Source organism: Copadichromis virginalis, linkage group LG12 (genome assembly GCF_057382275.1).
Source record: "Copadichromis virginalis isolate Kocher_CV1m ecotype Utaka linkage group LG12, C_Virginalis_male_GT1.1, whole genome shotgun sequence".
NCBI lineage: Eukaryota > Metazoa > Chordata > Actinopteri > Cichliformes > Cichlidae > Copadichromis > Copadichromis virginalis.
Genome location: NC_140629.1, coordinates 3,702,196 through 3,721,701, shown reverse-complemented (window position 1 = coordinate 3,721,701; position 19,506 = coordinate 3,702,196). Strand labels below are relative to the sequence as shown.

Genomic DNA, 19,506 nt, shown 5'->3' with positions numbered 1-19,506 from the left:
AGCCATTAAAGTCACTGTGAATGTTATCTTTCTATATGTGACAGACCTGTTGAATCAAGAAATTACTTAAATACAGCCTGTCTGCTAAAGTGAAGACCAAAAAATCTCCAAAGAGAACAAATCACGTGTCACAAACAGCAGGGCTGACTGTGTGTAGAGTGAAGGGTGGACCCAAATGCAGACGAAAACAAAATGTGAAACATGACTTGAATAACAGAAAACGAGCCGTTGATTGAGGCAGGCAAAATAACTGTAAACAAGAGGCAAAGCTAACAATAAACTAAACTGGGTGAGCTAAATTATCTAAAAACCTACAACAGGAACATGGACTTGACATGAGGAAACTTGCCACAACTTCTTGGCTTGCAAACAAAGCAGACAATCTGACAATGCCACTGAAAACACAGGACTTAAATACACAGGAGGTGATTAGGGGAAGTGGGAACACATGGAGGAACAGCTGACTGACATGAGCCTAATGACAGGACAGGGGAAGTGAAACTAAATACAATGAACGAAGAACGCACGACTCCTTCAAAATAAAACAGGAAACACTGAAACTAGACATGACAAGCTTAACAGACCTAACACGTGATGAACGATACAAGAACTCAAACATAGAAACCAAGGAAACAATAAATAATAACTGCCTTTCCTTAACTAAAGCTAAATAGGAATGACACAAACTAATCACAAATCTAAAATGAGACAAATACAAAATGAACTCAGAGCGCCGGGTCAGAGACCCAGCCTGTGACATCACGCCCTGATTTAAAGAACAGATGAGACTCAAAGTCACTGACACTTCTGTCAGTCTGGAAAGGACTGAGGCGTTGGTGTAGAAGGACGGACAGAAGTCTTTGGTACTAAAGCAACCCATAATGAAAGCCATTAACCAGAACCCAGAACAACTACAACTGCAGGCTTCCTTGTCTCAGTGTTGAACAATAATAACGAGACTGGGCAGCAACACTGGGATCCATGGGAGAGTCCTAAAGGAAAAACCACTGCTGACCAAAAAAGAACAAAAAGGCTCATCTGACATTTTCCAGAAAAAACATCTTGATGATCCCCAAGACTTTGATGAAAATGTTATGTGGATCGATGACATGAAAGTTGAACTTTTTTAACGGTTTATGTCCCATTACAACCATTGCTGAAAAAGCAAAACAAATAAATAAACGAACAATAAAGAGAAACTAAATGAAGGTTTTGAATCTTATTGAGATGGCCTGACTTTAAGAAGACCCTTCATGCTCGAAACGCTTCTAATGTGGGCTACTTCAAACATTTAAAACAGGAGGAAATGTTTTCCCTGTATCTAAATAAGACAGGGACAAATGCATCCAACCTTTGATTTTTCCCTTCATGTGTAATGTGCCTTCATGAGCATTGTATCTGTTCGCCTGTCTCCAGAGAGTTGAGTCAGGAAGTCCATTTGATGCTAATACATCCCGGCATTCACCACATTAAGAGCTAATGATGGTCAGTATGGTCCAGGGAAAGTCCGCAGCGCATCCACCCACCCTGCTCATGGAGGATATCACGTTACAAAAATATACCAGCGGGATAATGGTGCTGTGGGCCTAGCTGGCTGCACTGTGTTGTACTGGGGTATGCTATACTGTGATAGCATACTGTATCTACTGCTATGAGTGAAAAACTTGCCTTTGCTGCACCATGAAATAAATCTACACTTTAGTCACAGGTCTTCAGCTCTGCAACACTGTCATCTACATTAGCAGCACTTACACGGCTGTACTTGGATAGATTAGATAATTAGACAAAGTTTAGATTAGATGTATTGAGGTTTTTCTTGACCCAAAAATATTTCCATATGGTATTTTAATAAAATTATTTAGGAAACAAAATACAAATTGATTTACAGAAAAATCACCAGTATGCACAAAGTGTGTGACTTCCCCAGACTCTCTCCTAATTGCATTATGTTCAGTAAATTTACCACTTTTTAGTTCTGCTAGCAGCTCGGTTTACATAAAATGCATAAACCAGATGACTCAGGGAAAAGATTAGAGGTTCAAAGATGACAAAGAAAAAGCATACAGTGATTATTGTGCAAATAAAATCAAAGGGTTCACCACAGTGAAATAACTGAAGAAGTATCATAATGCTGTTACATGCATGCCCGAAATCCACAGCAGGTGTTGATAGAAAAGGTAAAACCACAGCACAAACAGATGATGCCTACATTAAAAAAACAAAACAAAACAACTTTCCTCCTTTGTTGTTTTATTCAGCAGTAAATAGCTGGGTCATCAAAGAGTAAGTTACAAAGGAAGCTTTAAACAATCAGGTTTTCTTTGTGTCTGGAGGTGGAGCTCGCTTCTATTTCAAAGCCTCGTTTCTGAGAATCTGTGGCCACAAGAGGGCTCCCTTTGTCCGTTTGATCACCAAATATTTTATTGTCACTGCTTCATAACTTGGAATAAAATGGTCAACTCTAGTTTTGATCTTGTATTACATCATGAGTCTCTTCCATGAGGATACATCACTGAGATCAAACCTGCAGTTCTTTGATGACAACAAGTTTTTTCAGCATATCACTTGTACCTTGTACCTTCACAGTGGCAGGAAGCAAATCAGGCAGACAAAGAGCATATTCATTCTTATCTGCTAATTTTCCTCACCAGTACTGTCACCATGACAGTACTGGTGCGTATTCAGACTAATATTTCAGACATGGAAGTAGTTCACCGTTTATATACACTGTGGCTCTGAGCAAAATCTCTGATTTTTAACATGAATACAGCGTTTATATGTATTATGGATTCGGTCACTGTGTTTTTAAGCATGTTCTGGGCTAATCTTTACACATATATTTATCATTTTCATTATCCTTTTTTAAAAACAAAACCAACAGTTTACACTTGTACTGCCAAACATCCCATAACTGACAGCTTGTTGCTTGATGTTTGCCATCAGTATGCCACACCTGTGTTAAAATGTTACAAATTCCATTCACATCAAATTTGACCTAAATCTTCTTCTTTAAGGTAACAGTCTGGTATAAGGTGTATTTATCATCTGATCTTCTGTAAAAAGGGTTTTGTTTGAGATTAAAGGCAGAAATAACTGCAAGTGCAAAACCAACAGACTAAAGAACAGCTTCTTCCTGTGGGCTGTCAGAACTCTTAATGCAAACTAAGAGTGTGTAAAGACTTCCCCAACACATCGACACTGCTGTTGTTCATCTATGTGCAATATCTCAGTCTTTCCGTGTTCTGTGCAATATCCTTGGTATGTGCAATATTTGTGGCTCATGTGCAATATTTTGGTCCCAGCAGAGCTACCATCTCCACCATAAATGACCATAGCCCCTCCACCCTTATTTATTTATTATATTATATAACTGCCCTTGTATACAGACCCACATGTTTCTGTTTTACTGTTTCTTACACATACACCATAGTTTCACTCACATATATGGATACATATACATTGCTTTTTATTTTATTTTATTTTCCCCCTCGTTGTATATTGGTTTCTCTTCTTCTTACTTTTACACCATTGTGGTTCAGCTACCCAATTTCGCTGTGCAAGAAACTGCATAATGACAATAAAAAGCTCTAAGTCTCTCTAAGTCTAAATGCTTGGATGTGCAGGGAAGCAAATAATTTTTTTTTAAAATGCTATTGTGTTTAACCCTTTTCCAGTAAAATTAGAGTGTGATACTTGATTTTTTTTTTTTTTAAATTTTTATTGTTAATCTTCAAACTGATAGGGTTGTGGTCTTCTCTCCCTGAAACTTACAGAGCAGGTGAATCGTGTCACTTGTGTTATGTTGCCATCTTGTGGTGCTTTTTGGAATTATTTTTAAAGGAAAACGAATGTGTAACTGATTAAGCATTTTATTAGAAACGTTTTTACATAAAACCCAATTGTTTTATATTTTACTTCGAGGGAGCTCCTCAGCTTCCTTTTAGCTGACCATTTTTAGAGGAATCTTTTTTTAAGTGATTTAATACTGAACTATGAACGACTCAAGCATGAAATGGCCAACAACTCAAGGGGTGAATTTGTAATAACAGTCAAATTAACAAAGGATCCATTTTAAATAGTATCTTTAGGTACTTTGTTTCTAGCAGCACAAAAACACATAATTTGTTCCCATTTTTTTAGCTGAATCTATGAAAAATCCCAAAGATTTTTGCTGTCTAAAGGGCTGTTCCAAAAAATCGCACATTCTTTGCATGCTCTGCAGTGTGTACTTTAACAATGTGAAGAAACTGGAAAGGCAGTGGACAAAAGAAAAAGTGGCAGGCCTTATCACAAATGGTCTTAGCGGAAGCATGGCTGTCAAGAGGCAAAAAGGAAACTGGGTGAGGAAAAGGCTGAAATATGCCACATTAGACGATCTGCAGAGAGATAACACAGTCTCTATAGCCTCTTTAAAACAGAGAATTTCAGTGCACTTCAGTTACTTGTTTGGGGATGTTCATCAAACTGTCATTACCATCTCGAAAGCATCTGGTTTTTCAAACACACATGCAAGTGAAGTAAAACCATACCCGGATAGAAAAACATACAACTTAGTGATGTACTGGCCTCCACAGGCTGCCACATCGTTTACATAAAGCTGGCTGATACAGCAGAACACTTGAGCATTTCAGGTACTAGCTTTTCTAAGTGCAGGTGTCTCTGGTATGGAAGTGTGGATGTCACTGAAGAACAATGAATGAAGATGTGATAGGGAAAGGCCCAATCGTCAAACATCTGCATGCGCACCTGTCAGTCGCTGAGATGAAAATTATGCAGTAGGATCAGAATCAGTGAACTTGAAATCTTTTCTTCCTGCTTAACGCAAACTTAAAGCTGCCGCATTGTTGTCACAAGGCAGAATATTAGTTTGGTGTGATTTTTTTGTTTTAGAGCTTTGTTTATTGTGTAAACATTTAAACTGTTTTAGATTAAATTGAATATTCTGCTGGACTACATGTTTCTCTGAATTACAACTGGCTAATTGGTAAATCTGAGTAACCCAATGAAAGGCTGGAAAAGCCAATCCATTGTTGGGGTACAGGTTGTGAAAGGCACATTGGGAGGCGTCAGTTAAGAAAGCATGTTATCAGGACATATACTGCTTTTTATGGAAGATTAGAGATTTTTTTTTTTTTTGTATTTTTGGTCCAAGACTGGACCAACTGTATTTTTGTTGTTTGCCAACCTCCAAGAAGGAAGCCTTGAAGATTCGGACCGGGCTGACCACTAATGTTTTTTTTATGGTGGGTTTTGGGATAATCTGGACTGAGAGTGGTTCAGAATGGCAAGTGGTGGTGGTGGGCTTTCAAACGGTGAAGATATGAATGTAGTGTGGGCTACAGTAGGGAATAAAAACAGGAGCGAGAGGACTGATTTCAGGCATTCCTGTGGGAGAAGATCTCGATAAATTGAAGAAATTAATAACAGGAGATACTACAGGAATACAGGACTGCAGGCTGATCTTAGACATGGGGAAGGCTCGTCTGAGGGGCTTCTCACAACATTAGTCAATACAAGTCAATACAACACAGGAGTTAGACGTCAGTGCTGTAGGATGGGCAAATGAGGGAATTATTTGTGTAGGCAGTTAGAAAAAGAGAAGCTACAATCAATCCCATTTGAAAAAGAGTTAATTCACATTACACTTTATGGGAGACTCGGGATGAGAGTGATAGGGGATTATTAGAAGGAGTAATTGAGAATAAGGAGTTGGTCATTTAAAATATTGGATCAGGTACACGGATGGATTTTGTGAGGAATCAACAATTGGTCTTAAGTTGGTTCCACAATCTGAAGCTGGAGAGTATTCAAAGCTAGCACAGCAGGTAGTGATCACCATCCGATTTTTGTTATCAGAGGAACAGACGCACAGGGAAAGTGGAAATTTGAAAAGGAAATTGGAACAAGCTTAAGGTGCTGAGTGAGGGTTATTTGAAAAATCTGGATTTAAATAAACCAATAAATGAATTGAACTCGTACAACTTATGTAGCCGAGCTATTCTAAAAGTCGTGGGAACAAAAAGAAAAGGTTTGTACCATGATGGGCACAAGAATGTACATGAGCAATAAAACAAGGGAAACTAGCAAAGGTTAGAGGGATCATAAAGAAAGCTAAAAGGGATGATTGGAGAAAATACTGTGAATCATTAGACAGGGTTTGGTGTACCTTTTTTAAAGCCTGGTAATTCAAAGGATTATTTATTATTAATAATAATAATAATAATAATAATAATAATAATAATAATAGGAACAACCTCACAGGGAAATATTGAAATACTTTAAGGTGAAGAGGGTAGAGAGGACATAATAAATATGAAGTTTTCTTTGTCAGAATTAAACACGTCATCAAAGAAATCTGGGGAAACAACTCTTGGCAAAGATCAAATCAGTTATTGCATATTTTACTGAGCCCCGCAGGGGACATGGGAGAAAAAAAAATTAAGACGGACTTTTGCGAGATCTCGCAAAACTTTTGCGAGAGCAAAACAAACTCGGGATCTCGCAAAGCTTTTGCGAGATCTCGCAAAAGTTTTAGCCGCATTCTTCCGTTAGCTTCGAGCTAACGGGAGGTCGAGACCCACTACAGCCGGGAGGAACACCGCTTTCCCGGCACATCGTGCCTCGACCTCCCGGTCGACTTCGAGCCGGCGTCCGAAGAATGTGGCTAAAAGTTTTGCGAGATCCCGAGTTTGTTTTGCGAGATCTCGCAAAAGTCCGTCTTAATTTTTTTAAATAATTCATAAGTCAGTATAATTAGTCCAGTTTTATTTACTATCATGATCAATTATATTTTTTAGCAATACAGTCCATGGGTATCTCGCTATTTGCAGATGATGGGATTATTTGGAAGAAGGGAAGAAATAAAGAATTCATTAAAGCAACATTGCAAGAGGCTTTAAAAAATTTAGAGTCTTGGGCATTAGCATGGGGATTTAGATTTTCATCATCCAAAAAAAGTTGTGGTCTTTCAAATAAGAAATCAAATCTTCATATTAATGTTAAATTATATGAGGACATTATAGAAAAATATAAACTTACATGGAAAATGTATGCAGATAAATAACAAAAGGGTAAAAGGATTTTAAATATATTAAGATCCTGGAGGGGCAGAGATTCCACCACGGATCCTTGGACAAGTTACTGACTAACATTTGCTTCAAAAGGGAGATAGACAGTAAAGAGGTGGGTAAATACATGGAAAGGGAATATTTGGAATATATCAAGATCATTACAGATGCTTCTGAAATGCTCGAAAGTAGAGTAGGTATATCCTTTGTTATTCCAGATCAAAATATTGTGGAAAATAAAGGAATAACAGACAATTTAGCAGTTTATACAGGAGAACTAATGCTAATTCTGATGGCATTAGATTTGGTAGAGGAGAGTGAGGAAGGTTTTAGTATGTTCAGACTCAAGTAGCGCTTTAACACGTATTCATATATGCAGTCAGAGCCAAGACCAGACATTGCATTTGAAAAAACTCATTCAAGTTTCAGGATAAAAAGAAATGGTACAGTGGTCAAGTTAATGTGGGTTCCTGCACATATTGGCACAGAGAGAAACAGGTTGGCTGATAAATTTGCAAATGTTCAGCAAATAAAAACGTGTTAGATTTTAATGTAAAAATGAGCAAAACTGAAGTTAAGTTGCATATTAAAAACAAATGCCAAGAAGAATGGGATAGGGAAGTAAGGGCTACATATTATTACAATATTCAAAAGAAAGAAGGTGATTTTATAATATGTCACAGAATAAATAAAAACAAGAGGATGTTATATCACGGATGAAAGTTGGCCATACAGGATTAAATGGCACATGTAAAATAGTTAGCAAACATGCTTCAGGTTATTGGGATTATTGCAGATGAATTTCAACAGAGCATATATTTTCTTAGATGGTAAGAAATACTGCCATGAGAGAGGTGTTAGTCAGAAACCTTCACAAGAACAAGAATAAGATAAGGATGAGAGTATTACCTCAAAGAGCCTAAGGGGATACAGTTTTTGTTGATATGTTGTGGAAAGAAAGGGGAATTTTAAAAAGAATATAGTGGTGGTGCGGTAGATTGTAATCCATTCGCTGATCTAGAAGGTGGCAGTAATGCATCCAAAAAGTGTTTAACATCCGCCATTAAAACAGAAGAAGAAGAAAACGAAGGAGGGGGAGGAGAAGAAGAAGGAGGTCCGCACCGGATTGTAAAAGAAAAAGGCATGGCGCTCAAAACTCATAACTGTAGAGACAAAGAACAAGACACGGGAACGAGAGAGGCCACAGCTGCTATGATGGCCAAATGAAGCTTTGTGCAGCTTGTAAAAAGGTTCATTACGTGAAGCTTTTCAACACAGTCCTCTCTGGTGACACCTGCTGGGCAAAAAGGTGAAGAGCAGCTCGAATCTACAAATTAAATGAACTGCTTCCTTATGATTGCCCTCTCTGCAGAGCTTCAGTTTAATATGTGACATTTCTGTGTGATGTCAGGTTGCCACTGTGGTGCTTTAAATGTTTTTTTTTTCTTAGTGGAAGAAAACAAAATCTTATAAACAAAATTTGAACACGAGGAGTCAAGTAAAAAAGCTCAAATGGGCTTTACTTCATATACAAACCTCTCATCTGTGCCTGCTTTTCTTCCTGCTTCTTGTTTTTTCTGCAGTGTAAAGTGTATACTCAAAAAATGAATGCTTAAACTAAAAAAATATATTTTTCTAACAGTCTACATAATTGTGTCTGTTAATATCTGTACCAAATACTAATTTGTTACTTGATCACATAGCATTTAAGTGAATAAGAAGGCTATACGTCTTACATCCAGAAGGTGGCAGTAATCGCTGAACGCTGAATCTCGTTTACCCTCACGAACCGAAAGCTTGCTTTGAAGAATTTTTTTTTTTTTTTTTAATACTTTAATTAAATTTATGCACATATTACAATCTCTCGTTGGGAGACAACATTTGTGCAACAACATCTTGAAAAGGTTGAATAAGAAATCAAACGAAAAAAACAAAACAAACAAAAAAAAACAAAACAAAACAAAACAAAAACACATATATACATATACATAAATATATGAAGGCCATTTTTATGACATATAACAGTTTCCTTTCTGCGAACACTTTAACATACATGTGGCTTACTTAGTACACCAAAAACACAATCATTAAAAGGATAGAGATTGAGTCCCATTGTCGCATATCAAAGCAGCCTCTTTACATGAATCCCTCAGTAATTCTAAAGATGACAAAAAAGATTTTAATTCAATTTTCAATACAGTTAGGGAAGGTCTTTTACTTTGCCATTTGCATTTGTGTACGTGGTATTTGCCCATAATTATCACCACCTTGTGTAGCATGGACAGTTCCTTAGATGGATCACCATTATTATATAAAACTTGTGTTAGAGTCAGTGGGGTCATCCCATCTATTCTTATACTCAACCAGTCTACTAGATCTTGCCAAAAGTCAGTTGTTACTGAGCAGGAAAAAAAAACAAATGATCAATACTTTCCGCATTTTGTGAACAAAATCCACATGGCTCTACCTCAAACCCAAACCTTTTTTTAAGCATTTCAGCTGCTGGGTAATAACCATTAATTATTTTAAATTGCATTTCTTTGACTTTGGGGGGGATAGGCCATTTTAAAAAGTGCGTATATTTGTTCGTTATTTTAATATTACTCCCTTTTAGTTTTGTGTTACTGTTAAAGTCGTGAAATAATTAGTTTTTAAATATCTTGTTCATGGTTTTATTATTACAGTTTTTATCCGTCAAAGGAATCTGGTTTAGATGTAAAGAAGGTAGACTAATTTGTGCCTTAGAGTAATACAAATAACCTTGAATCAAACTCAACAGAGGTAAGGGGATTGCCTTACAAACCTTGTCATATTCTCTAAGGGAACACTGAATGTTAAACTTAGCATTAAAAACACCCACTGAGAGAAACTGACCCCTTTCATCAAGTAAGTCTGTTATAAAGATTATGTTTTTTTCAAACCACTCTTTAATAAACAATGACTTCTTATTAATTGTAATTGTTCTGTTATTCCACAAGGTGGAGCAATGTGGTGAAAAGTTATGGGCAAACACCATCTTCCAATAAGACAAGACCTGCTTATGATATTCTGACAGTTTCACAGGCAACTTCAATATATCAAAACCACATTTCAGGAGAAAATCCAACCCTCCCACCTTTTTGAAAATATTTTTTGGGATATGGAACCATATGGAGTCAGGTTTCAAGAGGAAGGCTTTTATCCAGTTTATTTTAAATACTCCAACCATTGATTGAAAATCAATTGACTTTATACCACCTTTAGCGTAATCTTTGACAAGTTGTGATTTTTTAATGTAATGTGTTTTATTGCGCCAAATGAATTGATAGATTATAGAGTTAATCTTTTTAATGCTTTTCGGGGTAATGTATAGTGAGTATGCTGGATAAACCATCTTTGAGACGCCCTCTGATTTGGATAATAGATTGCGTCCAAAAATTGTAATATCTCTCGTCAACCAATGATTTAGTGTTTTGGACATGCCATCAATTTTGTCTTTTAGGTTTTTTGATTCTCTAGTGTTGATGTCTTTGTCTAAATAGATGCCTAGATACTTAACTTCATTTTTCACTGGAATAGTCCTCATGCTATTTTCCAAACAATCATAAAGTGGCAAAAGTTCACTTCTTTAGGTTCAGACACAAGCCTGAAGCTTTAGAAAAAATTGAAATGACATTCAATGCTTTCTCGAGTATTGATTTATCCTTTAAAAATATTACTGTGTCATCTGCAAACTGACTTATTTTCAGTTCAATATCAAAAATGTTTATTCCTTCGATGTCTGAATGGTTCACAATGAGGTAAGCCATTAATTGAGTGCAAAGAATAAATAATTTTGGAGAAATTGGGCAACCCTGTCGAATTCCACAGAATATGTCTATCCTAGATGTTATGCCTGGATTGAGCGAAACATAACTATAAATTTGCTTGTAGAACAGTTTGATCACTTTGCAAAATTTGTTTCCAAATCCAAAAAGTTCTAAAGATCTAAATAAAAAATTATGGTCTATTGAATTTAATAAACGCTGATTGGCACTCATCAATCAATTTGGTTAAGACGCTTTTAAGCCTATTTGCATATACTAAGGCTAATAATTTGTAGTCGTTACATAAAAGTGTTATGGGTCTCCAATTGTCTAGCATTTGTAAATCTTTGTTTGGTTTGGGTAATAAGGTTATTAATCCTGTTTTCATTGTTGGGGATAGTTCTTCATTTTTTAAACAATCCAAAAAGCCATTAAATAACAAATCTTTAATGTCTTGCCAAAAGGTTTTATAAAATTCAATCGTTAAACCATCAATTCCAGGCGATTTTCCATCTTTCATTTGTTTTAGAGCTGTATCTAATTCGGATATTTTCAAATCTTCTTCTAACCATGTTTTATCATCCTCTTCCAATTTTTTAACCTGATCTTTAATCATATCAAAAAAGATATCTGCATTTTCTTTTTCAGTTCTTGATTTATACAGATTACTATAGAACATGTTAATTTCCTCACTTATTTTGTTTGGTTCCTCAATTATAGTACCATCCTTACTCAGTTTAGTTATTTTTTTCTTTGTTTGTCTACGCTTCTCTAGACTATAGAAATAAGATGAATTTTTTTCTCCATGTTCAATCCACTTGGCTCTAGACCTTACATATGCTCCTTTAGCTTTAATCAAGTACACCTCATCTAGCTTATTTTGTAAAGATTGTAAGCGTTCTGACTCTTCCGCAGTCATACAGGGTTTACCACATAATAAATGAATTTGTTCAATTAGATTTTTCTGTTCACATACGCGTAGAGCAGACACTTTCTTTCCCGTTTCTATAGCTAATTGTTTCACATTATATTTAAACCATTCCCATTTACTGACATTAGTCATGCTCATATTGTTAATTTATGATTTAAGTTCTTTAACTTGTTTACAGAAGTCTTCGTTTTGTAATAAACTATTGTTAAATTTCCATATGTTGTCAGATCTTTGTTGTTTACGTAGAGATAATAAGAGACTTATCAGACAATGATCAGTAAGTGGGGTTGACTGGGTCTCACATTTCGTAACATATGATGATACTGTTTGGGAGACAAGCCAATAATCTAATCTTGAACATACGTTTTTATTTGATGGACTAAACCAAGTATATTTCTTCGTATTTGGGTTTGTCATCCTCCAATAATCGATCATATTGGTTGTCGTACAAAAGTCACAAGTAATGCTATCGTGTTCTGGTTGATTTCCTCTTTGTGGTTGTCTGTCAAGCCATGAGTTAGGAGCCAGGTTAAAATCGCCTCCAGTTATCACCTGGGTAGAACCATATGTAGTACTCCACTTTGCAATTAATTTACTTAAGTTAGACATCATATTTCTATTTAGCGACCTGTTATTGTATCCATACACGTTAATAAGAATAATTTTCTGTTCACAGACTTCTACCAACACCATGATCCAATGCCCCATTCCGTCGCTTTTATGATCAATAACTCTCCCTGCAAATTTGTTGAATAAGATCATTACTCCTGCTGAGTGAGTAGTACCATGTGAATAAAGAATACTATCTCCCCATTGATGTTTCCAAAATGTTTCCTCTTCCTTACCAGAATGTGTTTCTTGTAAAAACAAAATGTTTGCCTTAATTTCCTTGCAGAATAAGAACATGGCCTTACGTTTGACATTGTTTTTTAAGCCTCGAACATTTAAGGAACTTAATAGAACAGCCATCTATAAGATAAAGAAAAAACAAAAACAAAAACGCAAGAACAAAATACAAAACAAGAACAGTAATGGCTTCCTTGGCACTTACTAGAAGAAAAAAAAGTGCTTGAAGCAGGAATAAGCCTAGTGTCCTACCTATGTAATCATAACAGTACTCCGACCCTATCACAGTACTACCCCTTTATATATGCGGCAATTTTAGCTCTGGATAGCCCACGTTTAACTACGGCTTTGCTTTTTGACCCTCTCCTATTTTTTATTTGTGTATTTTTAACAGATATGTATATATAAACATATATATACACATACATACCCACATTTTATGGTTAACTTGTAGTGACTTCTTCAAGTGCATCTCACAGATCGATCCTTTTACCGTCTATTATTGCATAACCCTCCTTTAGGAATGCTCTTTTGCCGTTGTTTCGAGCTTCCTGCACCTTGGGCCACAGCTTGATCCGAGCTTCACGGTCTTCTTTGGAGAAGTCTTCTTTAAATTTTATGTTCAGTTCGTTGCAGACCCTGGCCTCTTTGGATTTCCTCCATACTTCATCCCTTGCCGTCCTCATGCTGAACTGTATGATGATTGGTCTTGGCACCTTGTTGCTCACTGCATTGTCTTTCTTCCCCAGTCGGTGTACTGTATCAACCATGAGCTGCAGTTTTTCCACTGATACAGGAACCACGCTTGTTGGAATGCTTGCTTTGAAGAATTGACTATGTGCACGTTAGCATATGCTACTTCCGGTGCGGAAACTCCTGTGGGGAGCTTTGTTTCCGGTGTCCTATTCGCGCCTGGTTTACGGTCCAAAAGCAAATGAATGAATCAAGTGGCGATTTACATTTCTATAGATGTCTTGGGTATTTACCCAATATATCTGTAAATGATGTTCATCGACTTGTCGATATTTTCCCCCCGCGCCTCAGAGCAAAAGAGAAAAGGGATTCAAATGCTATATTTCTCAGCTGTCCCTCGTTTATCGCGGGTGTTATGTTCTAAAAATAACCCCCCAAGAGCACCTGGCTGCAGCCACTGTGGAGCTCCACAGTAACCGGAAACACGTAACTTCAGTTAAATCGACTATGACAGCGAAAACTAAATTGCGTTTTTGTTACTATTGATGCTGCTGAGAAATAAAAATGGTTTTAAGTGGGTTTTTTTTTTTTTTTTTAACACTCTGGGTTTGTTCAAAAAAATTCACCATGCCCTAAATTGTTCGTGGCCAAAAGTGACACTTGCTGTTTCGCTGATTTTTTTTTTTTTTTACAGTACATCGTGTTGTGCGTTCTGATTGCTGTAGACCATTGTCAATCAATCTAGTCCAGTGTCTCCTGTACAGGAGCGGTCCCTAATAGGAGTCTTTTGGTACCGTTCCGCGAGAGTTGATCCTCCGGTGTGAAATGTATGGTTGTAGTTGTGTGTCTTATTTTGAAAGAACTATTTATGCGTTACCATAGCGACCAGAGCACGTTAAGAAGCAGAGAGGAGGATGTCACTGTCATTGTTGCTGGCGCACAGCTCAAGTCACGTTTATTATTATATTTACAAAATACCACAGTGTCTTTTTTTTATTCTTTTGTTGTATTTATCCGCGACACCTTAAAGGTCGTTCCCTGAAAATATTGTCTGACATTAAAGTGGTCTGTGGTGCAAAAAGGTTGGGGACTCCTGCTGTACAGTACAGAATGCGTTTAGCTTGTTGAATTTACATAAATCTTTGATCGCTAGCAGTGTAACTCTGAAGTGCTGTACTGTATGTTTGGAAGTTTTCTCCCAAACAAACACAACAATGCCGACGAAACGTTTTGCACCCTCAAATGCACCTTTAGGTTTCATTCCATGATACTGGACTTATGTTTCTACGAAGGTTTGAACTCTAAGAGTGTTTAAACAAAAGACAAAAGTGTGAAAATGTTCATGCCTGTCTGAGAAAAGTGTATAAAGCAAGTAGTGAGGGGTTTTACAGTCTTAACATCTGTAATAATTGTAAAAAATAAAGTTGGCTACTTCATGGATTTCACCTACCGCGGGTTATTTTTTGAACGTAACACCAGCGATAAACGAGGGGCTGCTGTATTATTAATAGTAGTGTCTGGGACATCTAATTGATTAACATCAACATTGATTATTATGCACTATTATTTTTGTTCAAGGAGAGCAAAAAATATAAAACTCTCTCTCAGCTTGTTTGTTGCCAAAAATGGCCACTTTTTGTGTATGTTCACAAAATGCTATAAAATGTATATTTCTTAAAACATTTATCTACTTTTGCCGACGTGACTCTTTAAAATAGCACCAGTCCTTTTCATCAAAATCAAAATTGTATCTGAGCATCGGGGAAAAGGCTGTCTTGCAATTGTTGAGGTCACTAGTGTGTGCCCCATTTCTTCCGGGATCACTCTCTTTATAGGTTTTAGTGGACTCCTAGTACTGCGAAGTGGTTTCATGGTACAAAGGGATTGTATTCCAAGATCTGGGAGACTGTAGAAATGAGCAGTGATGCCCTTCCTACCATCTTTCCAGAAAAATAATTGATCTGGAAGCTGTTAGGCTGACTTACAGCAGCAGCACTTTCTGCACCTGCATAAACTCCAGGACACATTTACTAACGGTGTTTGTTGCTGTATGTGCTGCAGCTTTGAATTTTTTAATAATATATATTTTGTTAATATTTTGGCTATGGTGTCTTGTTATGAAATGTACAAGAGTAAAAGTGTTTTTAGCATGTGCTTCAAAGCTAAGTTTGACTGGGAAACTCAAAGCTCAATAGTCTGTATCAACAGAAATTCACTGCAGCCTATGTAATATTTCATGCATCATAATTTATTCTACTCTATCTTGCAAATACATATTTGTGTGGCAATGTCATGCACAACACACACAACTATTAGATCCTTAAGATCAAACCCGTGTCATTCTTTTGGTCCACTGCAGTGCAGTAGTCAAAAAAAAGAATAAGTGAAGTGTCCACAAATGGCCAGGATAGAGCCCAGAGTGTTAATGTTTAAAATGTATAAAAATATTATTGATTGCAATTCTTTACTGTTAATATCAACAATAAGCTTTTTATTTTTAAATTACAAGTTTAAAAAAAATGCTGTTACATTTACATTTAATGCTGTTACACTGTAATCCTTTATTATAAGTATGGACACAGAATCAAGTGAACAACATTTTGAAATAAGTTTAATTGGAATTTTGTACTACGCAAAAAAACAAAACAAAAAAACAACAACAACAACATATTAAACAAACAAACAAACACAGCCAGTGCCTTCATTTGTCCATTACATGTCAAACATAGCACTGACCCTTAGCCCCTGCTCATCAGCACATGCTTTCAAAAAGAGCTCCATGTCCTCTGCAAACTGAAAAACAAAGAGGAACAAGTCCCTTGCTCCAGTGTCTTCTTCCTCTGACATGTCTATTAAGACCCTCTGCTGGTCCCCTTGATTTAAGGACAGATATTTGGGCATTGTTACATGTCCACAGAAAAGTGCCTTATTTTGGACAACCCACTGCACAGCAGGACGCAGATCTTCAACAACTGCTGGCTCCTGTGTCAGGCAAATGGGGATGAAAACATAGTTATTTCTCTGTTGCAGAACAGTTTTTTAACAGTTATTCAAATTTCACTAACCATGTAATTACACTACTGTTTAAAGTGAATACTGACTTGACCGACTTCCTGGAACTTGCGCTTTTTCAGTCTGAAAATGGGCACGTGTTGTCCTTCAAGCACAGCTTTGGCTTCCTCTCTCCAGTGTGCAAATAGCTTGCCAGAGCTATGAAGAGTAAGGCCACAGTGAGGGCATGTCATTTTCATGGACTTTCCATCAGCTGCAGTTTTATTGAACACAGAGGGTAGAGCCAATGAATGTTCTAACAAAGACTCAGAAAATGGTTCAGATACCGAAGACAAAACCTTGGGGGGGAAACAGGGCTCCTCGAAGAGTACTGCCGGAGGAATACGGGTCTCCTCGGAGAGTTCAGCGGGGAGCAGTCCTGATAATGGTGGCTGACTTGGCATTGAAGAATGCTGACAAGACAATAAATGCCTTGCCATATCCCCACGCCGTATGATTGTAATCTTACAGACAGGGCAGTGAAAGTGTCCTGTTGTCCTACAAGGCAGCCTGCACCGGCATATCATTTTATCTGTAAGAGAAAAAAACAAACAAACAAACGTAATTTAAATGTAGTTGTATAGAATGCAATCAATTTGTCTAACAATCAGATTGTACATGTTAACAAAAACATCCAAGCCAACCTCAATAATGAAAGCAAAATGGTATGGATCACAAAACTTATGTCAAGAAAAGTGGTGAAAAGTAAATAAAAATATATTTTATAAAAACACTATTTTTGTTGCAGATGAATGCACTGAACTGTACAATATCAACAGCAACTTTTAAGTCAACAAAGATACTGCAGAAGTGCTTAAAAAAGTGCATATTTATAACTATAAAGTATATTTAATACAAACATACCTTTGAAAGGCAAAGCATTTTTTATATGCACACTTAGATGCTCCTCAATCTTTGCCCTGACAGTAGGGCTGAAAGTGGGGCACAGAGGGCAGTGAAAGAGTCCTCTGCAACACGTGTTGCATTCCTGCAATTCTGGCTTTAAGCCCGAATTCCAGATTGATGTGTGCATCTAAAACAGAGAGAGAAACAGATAAACACCATATATACATTTAAGTTAAGGATTTAGCAGAAATAACAATTTACAGTTGGCATGTAATAGATTTGGGAAGAAAATTCTTGAAAAAAAAAACCCCACAAATATTTTACAAGACACTTTAATTTGTGAGACATGTTTCTATTGACATATAACAGTCAATTGAACAGGGGCTAACTAAAATCTGGGCAATAAAAAAGCTGTACAGAAAAGAATAATGAATAGAAGTATTGATAAATATATAAATCTGTTTGTGACGAAATTTACTGTGTTGACGCTAACCAAAGGTGTCACAAGTGCACACATTCCTTACTACAGTTTAGATACCTCTGTTTAGAAAGCACTGACTCGACTTTTTAGTCAAGTCGAAGTAAGAAGTACAGGGTCTAAAATATAATTTCTGTACAAAATTTTGAAGTAATCTTGCGTCCAAAGCACGCGTGCGGGGGGCTGATTTACAAATGTACGGATTACAAAGTACAGATACGCGTGCTAAAATGTGAGAAGTAGAAGTATAAAGAAGTATACAGTAGGCACAAAAAAGTACAGCAGTAAAGATACCAGAAAATTCTACTTAAGTACAGTATTGAAGTATTCGTTATTTTGCATCTCTGACGCCAACAATAAATCATACTCTAATGCAAAATGTGGTTTTTGCTTCTTCTCGCCCACAGAAGCCGTTAATCCAGCTCTCTTACTGAAACCAGGCCCAGGAAAAAGCATATCTGTGTGTTTCTCTGCCATGGAGCACGATGAAAAAACATTAAAATAAGGAGGAATGTTGTTGTAACGCTAAATAAGTGGCAACGTGATCATTGTAAGAAAACTAGACGATTCCTAGAATTATGAAATCACTAACGGCAAATTTATTTAAGAAAGACTTAACCAACCTTTGTGATCAACTTGCAAGACTTCCACGGTATCCATGCGTGTTTATGGCTAGTGTGGAGGTCACGTGTTTCCGGTTAGTGTGGAGGTCACGTGTTTCCGGTTAGTGTGGAGGTCACGTGTTTCCGGTTAGTGTGGAGGTCACGTGTATCCGGCTAGTGTGGAGGTCACGTGTTTCGGGTTAGTGTGGAGGTCACGTGTTTCCGGTTAGTGTGGAGGTCACGTGTATCCGGTTACTGTGGAGCTCCACAGTGGCTGCAGCCAGACCCTTCTCAAATAACCAGCGATAGGTGAAATCAAGTAGCCAATTTTATTTTTTGATGGTGCAAAACGTTTCGTGGACATACAGCGCTGCACCTCAGAGTCACACTGCTAGCATCGATGCAGCGATTCTGTACTGTACAGGAGAGACGTCACGGAGGAGATCGTCTGCAGCGATCAGGACGCAGGACACAATGTGACGTAAAATAAAGCATGCAAACTTGCACTAAAAAATCCACGAAACAGCGAGGTGAAAGGTGAACCGCGTTATAGCTAGGGACCGCTGTAATTTTTAAGGTAAGTCACAACGTACCCTTCGTAAATACTAATGTATAGAAACCGTTACCAGTAATCATTCATTTTTTGTGTGGCTTTTTTCACGGTTTGTTAACATGCTGTGTAGGTGTGTACTTGACTAGCTGATCTCGACGTAATGGGGGAAACATCTGGTTTGACTGTTCTTCACCTGTAGTTTGAATGCTGAACATTTGCCTGTTTAAATCATGAGACCAGTCACTATACAGAGATGTGCTTCTGAATGTGGACGAGGTGTCTTCTGCTGCAGTGATGCAGTTCAGCTTGTGTTGAGTGATGTAAACAACTGATCGATCTAAACTCTTTAAACGTCAAAATTGATCATTAGATTTTTTATGACACAACAGCGGTGAGTGTTCCCAGCTTCTGCTCTTTGTAACTTAACGCCATCTTTCCGTTTTCGAGTTTTGGACATGATTTTGGAGTATATCTTCGCAGTAGCGATTGACCGCAAAGTAAAGCTACCGGAAATGCACAACCCCACATCCGGTCTCAAACCAGGAAGTTAGCATTGTCTCGTGCACATAGTCAATTTCAGAATTTCTTCCTTCATCTGGATGCTAAGGTACAGCTGCTCAGGAATAAACTGCGTGAACGGGCCAACAATTGATT

At 37.2% G+C, this 19,506-nt stretch overlaps 1 protein-coding gene across 1 annotated transcript; it reads right to left on the bottom strand.

Moving 5' to 3' along the window:
• Nucleotides 1-15,906: 15,906 nt before the first annotated feature.
• LOC146696298 (uncharacterized) lies at nt 15,907-18,657 on the bottom strand. The gene is made up of 4 exons (XM_085474384.1): nt 18,321-18,657; nt 17,238-17,406; nt 16,424-16,905; nt 15,907-16,304 (listed from the first exon to the last, which is right to left on the bottom strand). The coding sequence occupies exons 2-4, from the start codon at nt 17,404-17,406 to the stop codon at nt 16,035-16,037; spliced, it is 921 nt and encodes a 306-aa protein (XP_085330510.1). The 5' UTR covers nt 18,321-18,657; the 3' UTR covers nt 15,907-16,034.
• Nucleotides 18,658-19,506: the final 849 nt, after the last annotated feature.

What these genes read in the sequence shown, in the direction of transcription:
- LOC146696298 (XM_085474384.1), bottom strand. Translation starts at nt 17,406, where the DNA reads ATGCACACATCAATCTGGAATTCGGGCTTAAAGCCAGAATTGCAGGAA. An exon ending in AAATGCTTTGCCTTTCAAAG is followed by an intron (nt 16,906 to 17,237) that starts GTATGTTTGTAT and finishes TTTCTCTTACAG; the next exon opens with ATAAAATGATATGCCGGTGC. An exon ending in AGTTCCAGGAAGTCGGTCAA is followed by an intron (nt 16,305 to 16,423) that starts GTCAGTATTCAC and finishes TGCCTGACACAG; the next exon opens with GAGCCAGCAGTTGTTGAAGA.